The sequence below is a fragment of the Harpia harpyja genome, chromosome 6 (genome assembly GCF_026419915.1).
Source record: "Harpia harpyja isolate bHarHar1 chromosome 6, bHarHar1 primary haplotype, whole genome shotgun sequence".
Classification (NCBI taxonomy): Eukaryota; Metazoa; Chordata; class Aves; order Accipitriformes; family Accipitridae; genus Harpia; species Harpia harpyja.
The window spans coordinates 43,585,396-43,595,092 of record NC_068945.1 but is presented as its reverse complement, the minus strand read 5'-3'; the positions used below and the strand labels follow the sequence as shown (position 1 = coordinate 43,595,092).

The 9,697-nt window shown below is 48.0% G+C and overlaps 1 protein-coding gene and 2 long non-coding RNA genes across 3 annotated transcripts in view; 2 read left to right on the top strand and 1 right to left on the bottom strand.

Annotated features, from left to right (window-relative positions):
- The first annotated feature begins 2,854 nt into the window (after nucleotides 1-2,854).
- On the top strand, nucleotides 2,855-5,175 carry LOC128143146 (uncharacterized). Its single transcript, XR_008235653.1, has 2 exons — nucleotides 2,855-2,993; nucleotides 3,326-5,175. It is a non-coding gene; the product is annotated as an uncharacterized LOC128143146 (long non-coding RNA).
- A 1,939-nt stretch (nucleotides 5,176-7,114) lies between these two features.
- LOC128142891 (uncharacterized) lies at nucleotides 7,115-7,801 on the bottom strand. Its single transcript, XR_008235542.1, has 2 exons — nucleotides 7,622-7,801; nucleotides 7,115-7,348 (listed from the first exon to the last, which is right to left on the bottom strand). It is a non-coding gene; the product is annotated as an uncharacterized LOC128142891 (long non-coding RNA).
- A 348-nt stretch (nucleotides 7,802-8,149) lies between these two features.
- The window catches only part of LOC128143588 (ankyrin repeat domain-containing protein 26-like), a 110,121-nt gene continuing 108,573 nt past the window's right edge, over nucleotides 8,150-9,697 (top strand). The window contains 2 exon segments of the mRNA XM_052790948.1: nucleotides 8,150-8,398; nucleotides 8,400-8,537. Of these exon segments, the coding sequence (XP_052646908.1) occupies nucleotides 8,340-8,398; nucleotides 8,400-8,537 (197 nt within the window). The 5' untranslated portion in view covers nucleotides 8,150-8,339.

Here is a 9,697-nt window from a genome sequence, read left to right as displayed (position 1 = left end):
TCTTCTAGCTGTGAAGGCACAGACTATTCCAAGGAAGTACCACTGAGTGGTGGTTCTCCTGGAGGAGCTGGTGAATTTGGTCGCAGCTATCCCTGTAGGCCTGGAGAGAGGGCCCTTCCCTCCCCTCTGCTGGTTTACGGCCCCACTTCTTTGGCCTTTGGAGTTACTGCCTGTTACTGCTCCTCTTGCGAGGGTATGCAGATTGCTTCCCTTCCTGAGGCTTTTGCCTGTTGAGTACATAGTACAGTGTTTCAGTTCGTGGTGGTGGTGGTGGTGGTATGTATGTTGCTCATTTCATAAAATAAAGACTTATTCCCCCAGGGATTCAGTACTAAAATCAGAGAATCACAGGATGGGTGAGGGTGGAAGGGGCCTCGGAAGATCATCTAGTCCAGCCCCACCCCTGCTCAAAGCAGGGTCAGCCATAGCAGGTTGTTCAGGGTTATGTCCAGCTAGGTTTTGTACATCTCCACGGATGGACACTCCACAACCTTTTCTGGGCAACTTGTTCCAGGGTGTGACCACGCTTACAGTTTAAAAAGGAAAAAACCCAAACTTTCCTTATGTTAAAATGAAATTTCCTCTATTTTGATCTGTGCCCATTCCTCTTGTTCTTTTACTTGGCACTACTGACAAGAGTCTGGCTCCATCTTCTTTACTCACTCCACCAAGTATTTATATACATAGATAAGGTCTCCCTGAGCTTTCTCTGCTCCAGTAAAGAAACAGTCACAGCTCTCAGCCTCTCCACATAGCTCACGTGGTCCAAGCCCTTCAGCATCTTCGTGGCCCTCGTAGGCCTGGAAGCTGTGTGGTATCTATTTTGAAATTCACTTCTATGTGTCACAGACTTGATGGAAAAAATGTAGGAGCCACAAGTATCATCAAACGTAAACAACAGCATATAGCGCTTGGACTATGACTCTTCAAAAGATCTGACTTCTTCTTATGAAGACTTTGAAGTCAGAATCATAAGTGAGAATAACTTAATTGGTAGCAATAACCACCTTCTAGGGGAGAAAGGAGTAAGTGCTCCTTAAGCTGATTTTGGTTACATAATAAACCCCACAGCTCTCGCTGTGTAGAAGCTGTAGCTGCTGCTGTTGTTTCTTTGTACAAAGTTTGCAAGAAAAAGTCATGTGTGTTGTTATATTCTATGTGTGTCGTGGTATTGGCAATAACAATAAAGAAGAATCCTGGCGTGATCTGCAGGAGCTCTTTCGATTTTCCATCTTAAAGTGGAGAAAAGAAGAATATTGGCACATGCTTTTTTCTATACAATGGTGTATGTCAATCCTGCAGCAGCTGCTCTTGCACTTCTCTTACGAAGCTGCAGAAGCCAGCCTCAACTGAATTTGTCCCTATGGATGGCATTTGTGCGTATCTCAGCATTTAGCTGACATTCTGCTCGTGTATTTGATGATAGACTTTTGCCATACCTTCATTGTAATAACACCACTGTGCTTCTTTCCTGTGTATTTTTTTAAATGCCCGGTTATAATCCAGCTGGTGAGTTACAGGTTGTTTTGTTACTTTTAAAATACTAACTGTATGTTTTCTATATAATTCTAGGTACAGCAGAAACTGGAGGAAAAAATCACTAAAGAACTTGAAGAGGGTAATGTGTCATTGTGTTAGGAGTGTTTTTAAGGAAACAGATGACTGTTCCTAACTCTTGAAAATAATGGCTTGAAAGCTGTCAAGTTCTTGTGCTAAGCGCAGGGTTTTTTCCTGCTAGCTTTCCAGTTTAGACTTGAATGTGAAAACTTCCTGCTTACCAACATACTGGGTAGAATGTTATGCGGTTGCCCGAAAAAAACCAAGCACAAAGAAAACTAACCCGTTTCCCCCACACAGATACACTTGGCTTAAGCCAAAGTCGCCTTTCGGTAGAGTTAATCCTCAAGCACATATATCAAATGTAAAAGAAGCCCTGGGAAAAGATTTTTGTAGACTTCAGCTGTTACTTCTCCTTCCACGTACATCAAGTGCATTCAGCACTAAACCATACCATACGCATTCTCTGCTGTTAGTTCTTGATTTTTGCCATGTGTCTTATTCATTGCTTGTATTTGTAGCTTATATGTTGCGGTCTTTTTTGGATAAGCAAGAAGAATATAATCAGTGACAAAAGATAGCCTTCCTTTAGGAAAAGATCATTCAGTAGCGTTTAGGCAAACGTGAGTTGAATGCTTGTGATAGGTAGCATAAAACATGGGCTGTAATGTAAGGCCAGGTGTCCAAAGAGGAATTCCACCCATTTCACAGTTGTTCCTCCAGAGTCACTGCTTTGCAGTTCCCTGAAGGTGTTCAGCGTGAGGCCTCTGGAATGTCTTTCACTAGCTTTAAAAGTACTGTTGACTAATAAGCACATGTGGAAAAAATGTGTTTCTCCCTTTGTGCCTAGCCCTTTCATTGTTATGTTCCTTTGGAAGTTTTTAAATCTTTCTGGATTGGAGTCTCTCCAGTTACCCATAATGTTTTTACAGTGACTTACTTGGCCCTGTCTACTATAAAAGTAACACCAGGAATCTTGTCTCTGTTCTCCCTAGCCACTGCTGAACTTGAAACTGGATCTGCTGGAGCTTCTCCCATGGTATCTACTGATGGATCTTCAGGAAATGTCCATGTTGACCAGGATCCCCTTTGAAGGGCAATACAGGAGTACCGTGATGTTTTAGCCAAAAATCATCTGATTTGAACAAAATGCTAGGCAAAGGCTCGGGAAATAATTTTGTTTACATCACGCATCTGTGGTTTCCCATCCTTCAGATTGTTCAGATGTGAAAACGTGGGGTTTTTTTATTATCTGAATATAAATGCTAAGTCTATTAAATGGATGTCAAACACGTTGCACTTACCTGATGGTTTATTGATGCACAGTTGTTTTATTTTGCACTCACACTAAGAACCATATCTATTTTTTCTGACTGGCAGATTGACTACTCTTGACTCTTGAGCTTGACAGAACTGTCAAAATGTTTCTTATTAAGGTAGATGCATTATTTTGCTCCACTCATGTTCTGTGTTTTAACAAAAGCATTCCCTTTGTTCTGTTTAATCCTTCACTCTATGTGTTTTTAATGTTTCCAGTGTTATTTTAATGCTTAGGACATTATTTGATGTGCTTGGAGCCCACTGCTTCAGTCCTGATGCAGTGAATATTTCTGCTGCTAAAGTGAAGTTTTACCAGTGTTCAGGCTGCAGAATAGGGCAATTTACATTGCTGTCACTTTATGCGCCTTAGGTTTAAAACTACTTGTGAATGTATAGTAGTGCCAAGAAAGTTATGTGGTCTTTTTGGTACGTTTGTTTTGTATCGCAGAACCACAGAATGGGTGAGGTTGGAAGGGACCTCTGGAGGTCATCTGGTCCAGCCCCCCTGCTCAAGGAGGACCACCTAGAGACGGTTGCCCAGGACCGTGTTGTCTTTTGAGTATCTCCAAGGATGGAGACTCCACAGCCTCCGCGGGCAATGCTGGGTCACCCTCACGGTGAAAAAGTGTTTCCTGATGTTCAGACAGAACCTCCTGTGTTTCAGTTTGTGCCCATTGCCTCTCATGGTATTCATGTTGATTGTTGTATTAAAAATCGCTGCAGCTTTAGACATTCGCAGTTCCTACATCAACACCTGTGGTGCACCTGAAACACTTCGTGTGGGGAAAAAAGGAATGCTAATATATCAACTTTGAGCCTCTTTAGTACTTTCCAAAACTTGTGTGATAGGACAGCCCATCTCTTTGTTGCTGGTGGCCGCTGATGATGTGGTGGCTGTTGTGGGGCATTTATGTCAACAAAACAAGCAGTTCTACTTCTTTCAGGGAGTTACCTGTTGTTACTGAAGATCTGCAGTTGTCATTTCCTGTCTGCAAAAGTCACTAGCAATCGGAAGATTATACAACAAAGTCCCAGTTCTGGAAAAGTAAGAATGGTTGTACTGAGATGAATTACGACTGGAAAAAATTGGGGGGTTTTACCCACTAATTCAAGGACTTGAGTTAACAGGCAGTGAGGAAAGCAATGAATGCTGCTGTGACACTCTTCCTTTTTATATGAATAAGGTTTTTTGAAGCTAATACACTGTATTTAATTCCAGATATTCTGTTTCAACTTGATATTTAATAAGCTTTGTAATCTAGTATACGTCTGTCTTTGTTTTATTGTACCCCTTCTTGACTTTGCTTTCCACCCCCTTCCCTGCCCATATAACTCCCCAGATCTCTCTTCTGCTCACTTCAGCTTTGTTCACAGCTGCATCTTCATCCTGTCCTGGAGGCCAGGCAAATGGCCAGCATGCGTCTGTGTCCTTTTCCTCTGGGGAGGCTTGAAGCACACTTCTGTTAAGATTGCGGACTAGAGTTGAGGTCTTGCTAATAATCAGTTCCCAGACTCTTCCTGTATTTTAGAGCAGTCCTCCTTGTGGTCTGGGCAGAAGGTAGCGGGTGAGCTTCTGGTAGACTCAGAATAACAGATGTGTTAGATCAACTGTGTGGATGAACCAAACCCAACCATACCCAACCATAGCTCTGACCCAACAAAGCACTGTAGCTCAAATAATTTCGGTAACATCACTGCAATCACTGATACACTTTATATTGAACCTGTATGTAGTCTTCATGAGATTGGATTCTGAACATCGATAGACTGGGAAGAAAATGAATGAGACAGAGGCAATGAAACCATTCTTCTATTGCTTCTTGGTATGAGAACAGGAGAGGCCTCAAGGCAGTAAAGAGCTTTTTGTCATGAATTTCATTTGGGAAGGCTCAGGGGGGAATCTTTATCAATCGGGGGGAGTGGGCAGTAAAGAAGAACAGCAGCCTTTTAGCATCCCGTCACAGGCTGAGAGGCAGTGGCCACAAACTGAAATCTGAAATACAGGAAATTCTATTTAAACATAAGAAAAAACATTTTTAGTAGCAGGTATACACTCATAGGGCGTGATTTTTAAAAAATGTTGAGAATAACCACATTAGTAGGAATGCTACTCTCTATTCCTTTGGGAATTGAAATCAATTCTCAAGGCATTACAGTCCTACTTTTAGCAGACATTTCTCACTTTCTTATGGTTTATAATTTGTAAGTAGTTTAATTAAAAGAAGAAAGACAAAAGTTTTATTGTGCTTTGTTATCAACTAAAATGTAACTAAACCTAATAAATCCAATTATGATCTACCTGGCTCCACAATAACACACTCAAGAGTCCATTTCAATGATAACTGTATATTGGTTGCCCAAAGAGTGTGAGCCAGTGAGTCCATGTGGTTCTGAATATGCTAGTAAGTCTCTTCTGTTATACAGTCACTCTTTTACTATAGTGAAAAGAAAGTAACATTTCTTTTTCATCACTTAGTGGAAGCTAGAAGATAGCCTTCTATTGAGAATGAGGAATGGGTATCTGTTAATCCTGCTGTGTGCCCACGTGTGTGGGGGGGTACGGTGTGAGTGTCAGACAGGAGTGGGAACAAGTAAAACTGCCACCATTCAACTCAGCATACCCACTGACTGTACAGGGCTCCAGAGGTGGCACACCAGAAGCACCACCACAGCTCCAGCTCTCCACCTACAGCGAGCAAAAGCTGTTACAGGCACTGCCTGCAGGCTGTGTGTAACCACCCAGTTCTCTTCAAAGCCTCAGAGCAAGCAATGCAGAGAAATGCAATCTTCCCAGGCTGCTTTTCTGAGTTGTACCACCCCTCCTAGAAAATACAGCAGTTGCAAACCAGATGTACTAAACCGGATGATTAGCAGCACATCTTTCCTTCTTGGTAAACAAAATACACAGGGTGATGTAATAGGGGGAAAATACAGACTGGAAAAAGGGAATGTGCGAGTGCCATTTTGTACCTCAGCGGTACAAAGATTGTGAGCTAAATTATCCAGCTAGAGTGAATCGTGTCAAAGGAAAGGTGTATCTTCAGCAGACTAACTCAAATATCAAGGCTTATGCAATACTTAAGCCGCACTTAAGCCCTATTTGGCAATCTGCCTGTGGTACACAGGTCTTGTGCAGGGCATCAGAACAGGAATGGAACAGTTCATGCAGACAGGAATAGAAACAACAGTTACTAGATGATACTGAGAAAGCTACAGATAAGCTGCATAGAACACATGGAAAGGACAAAGCAACATAATAGGAAATACCAACATCTTAAAAAAAAACCCAAACAAACAAACAAAAAGGAACTATTAAACAAAAAAATAGGAATGGACTAAAACTGAAACAAAAATTTGGGTCTCTTCAGCATCGCCCATGAGCCAAAAAGATTAAAGAAACAGTATGAACAAAGATCAAAAAGCTGGCAAAAATTAATACAAACAGCTGGTAATTGGTTGTTGTGGTTTACCCCCAGCTGGCAACTAAGCACCCTGCAGCCGCTTGCTCACTTACCCCCCACCCAGTGGGATGGGGGAAAGAATCAGGGAAAAAAAAGTAAAACTAGTGGGTTGAGATAAGAACAGTTTAATAGAACAGAAAGGAAGGAAATAGTAACAACAACAACAACAATAATAAAATGACAACAATAAAAGGATTGGAATATACAAAGCAAGTGATGCACAATGCAATTGCTCACCACTCCCCAACCAATGCCCAGTTAGTTCCCAAGCAGCAATCTGCACCCCCTCCAGCCAACTCCCCCCAGTTTATATACTGGGCATGACGTCACATGGTATGCAACACCTCTTCGGCCAGTTTGGGTCAGCTGCCCTGGCTGTGTCCCCTCCCAGCTTCTTGTGCCCCTCCAGCCTTCTTGCTGGCTGGGCATGAGAGGCTGAAAAATCCTTGACTTAGTCTCAACACCACTGAGCAACAACTGAAAACATCAGTGTGTTACCAACATTCTTCTCATACTAAAGCCAAAACATAACACTATACCAGCTACTAGGAAGAGAATTAACTCTATCCCAGCCGAAACCAGGACATTGGTTGAGCGATAGATTCTAGCTATTCATTTTGCATCTTTTTTTGGCTAGTAATGAATGAACGGTTCCTGTTGTACCCACATGACTATATCCACAGGCCCCATCAGCACCCTCTTATCTTCAAAGTGTGAAACTGAATTTCAGCCCAACCAGCCAGCAAAGGCCCTACCAAGTAAAGCTGACTCTCTAATAACAAGGGGTTTTATTGAGACCAGTCTGAAACATTTGACAGGGACCGTAGGGTCTCCCGGTCTTGGCTGGGGAGTGACCTGTAAAAAAGCCAAAAGTTTTTGTGGCTGAGCATGTCTCCACGTGAAAAAGGACTCGAGAAGAAACACCTCCTCCTGGAAAGAGCGTAGAGATGGATTGTGTTTACTCTACGTTGCCATCTTGTAAACAGAATCCTGCCTTTCTTCTGAGGTGTCTGGAAGACAACAAATATACCCGATTAAAAAACGCGCGATGCCCGCAACTCCTTCAGGGGATTTTCTGGTTCTGCACTAAATGCGCTTCCCCAGTTTGCACAATTTGCTTTTAAAGCAAACCAGGCCGAGCCGCCCCCTGCGCTCACAGCGGGGCATTGCTGCCGCCACGGACAGCGACACCCCCACGGCTCCACGGCGGCGATCCCCCAGGGCTCTGTGGGGTGCACGGCCCGGCCCCCCCCCGGCCCCCCGCCACCCGCCGGGCCTCTCACTCGGCCGCGCCGCATCCAGGCGCCTCCTTCCCCGCGCCCGTCGTCGCAGCCCGGCGCCTGAGGGGGAGAAAGCGACGTCGCTCACCGTTCGGCGCCCCTGATAAGCACTCGCACGGGCAGACCGGGAACTGACCTTCGAGACACACATGCCGGCAACTGACTTTAAAGACACATAAGCCGGCACCCGACCCTCGAGACACACGTGCCGGCAACTGACTTTAAAGACACATAAGCCGGCACCCGACCCTCGAGACACACATGCCGGCAACTAACCTTAAAGACTCATATGCCGGCACCCCCCTGGGCACTGACGCGCCTCGCCAGCACTCCCCGCCCTCCCGAGGCCGCGCATGCGCAGACACGCCCGTCCTTTCCGCGCGGCGGGCGGAGCGGGCCGTTGCCCGCCCGTCGCCGGCCGGCCGCGCGTGCGCGGGGCTCGCCGCCCTGAGGGAGCCGCTGGCCTCGGCGGTTGCCGCCGCTACTGCTGCTGCTGCTGCTGCTGCTGCCGCCGGCGGCGGCGGCGGCGGGGGAGCGAGCCCCTGCCCTCCGGCTCCCGGCCCGCCCGCGGTTCGCTCCGCAGCAGCCGGCCCGGCCCGAGGCCGCTGCCGGGGGCTCCGCTCCCCCGTCCCTGCCCGGGGCCCGACGCAGCCCGCCGGGCGCCTCCCGCCGTCGCTCCCCTGAGGCGGGACCGTGCCCGCGGCCGCGTCCCTGCCGCGGGATGAAGAGGATCTTCGGGTTCGCGAGGAAGAAGAAAGGGCAGCCGCCGTCCGGCAGCGCCTCCCTGCCCTGCCGGTGCCTACGAGCTCCGGCAGAAGGACCTGGGCAAGCTGCACCGTGCGGCTGCCAGCGGCGACCTGGCCCAGGTGCGGCAGGGGCTGAAGAAATACGGCGTCGACGGGCGGGACAAGGCGGAGCGGTAAGGGCGGGAGCAGCGCCGGGCGGGCGCTGAGGCGGGGTGGGGGGTCCCCTCCCCGGCGGTGCCGCTGCGGCCCCCGGCAGCCCAGCGGCGCTGGGGGCGAACGGCCGCGTCGCTGCGAGGAGCGGGAGGGCTGGCTCCGCAGCCGAGCCCAGCCCTCGGCCGGGTGTGGGAATCGGGCTTGTGCTGCCAGAACCCCTTGAATTCGGCCTGGCATCCGAGTGCCGCCTTACCCTCTTTGCCCCGGCCTCCTCGGTGCCCTCGTCGCCGGAGTCCTGTTTCCTTGCCGGGGGGGCGCAGGCAGGAGTGGAAGGGAGCTGGCAGCAGCCCGGCAAAGGTGGGTTGCAGAAGGAGCCTCGCAGCTCCCTTCTCCAGCCGCGCGTTGAAGTCGAAGCTTCGTTGTGTCCTCCAAGGAGTGGAAGAGTTGACGTCATTGGAAATAGAAGCGAAGAATAGGCGATGTGGGAAGTAACGGCTAAAATGCCATTGTTCGCGTGAATATCTCAGTTCTGCTCCTCAGCATCTCCAAAAGCAAAATCCTGCGCCAAGGGCGTGGCAAGTAGCACCCCTACAGGCTCCTTCCAAAAAGCGGGTCCTGTAGCCCATAGGACTTCCTTGGAACCGCATCATTTAGGAGCAGGCAGCTTTTCGGAGGTGGTCTAGCAAAGCCTTCAGCCTTGCTGAAAGAGATGGGCAAAGCTCAGCACAGGGTTGGGAGCACTGTAGGTACGATGCCAGCTAATCATGAATCCTGGGTCAAAGCTAATCGCTACGAGAGATTTACCATGTCAGCTGCCTGTCAGAGTGAACTCTAGAGCTTTTCATTGCTTGGCTTGTAGCTGCTGGGTTGTCGGCTCCAGCGCCATTGGAAGCGAGTGCTGCCAACCTGCTGTTTCCCTGTGGTCTCGCAGTGGGGTGGTTTTGCCGCTGCTCAGGCATCAGCAGTTCTCTTCTGCCCCATGGGTGATCAGCATAGGATTGCAGCAGCAGCGGGAGGAACAGAGTCTGGGCAGGATCCCGAAGGCTGGGTGGCAGAACAGCTTTGGTGTTACTAGAGGCCTCTTGCAGGGACAGGCAGCTGTGAACACTCCGATGTTCTCTGCCAGCCTGTTCCCTGAAGTGGGTCTTCTGTGGAGCTTGGCAGGCCTTGCTCTAAGCAG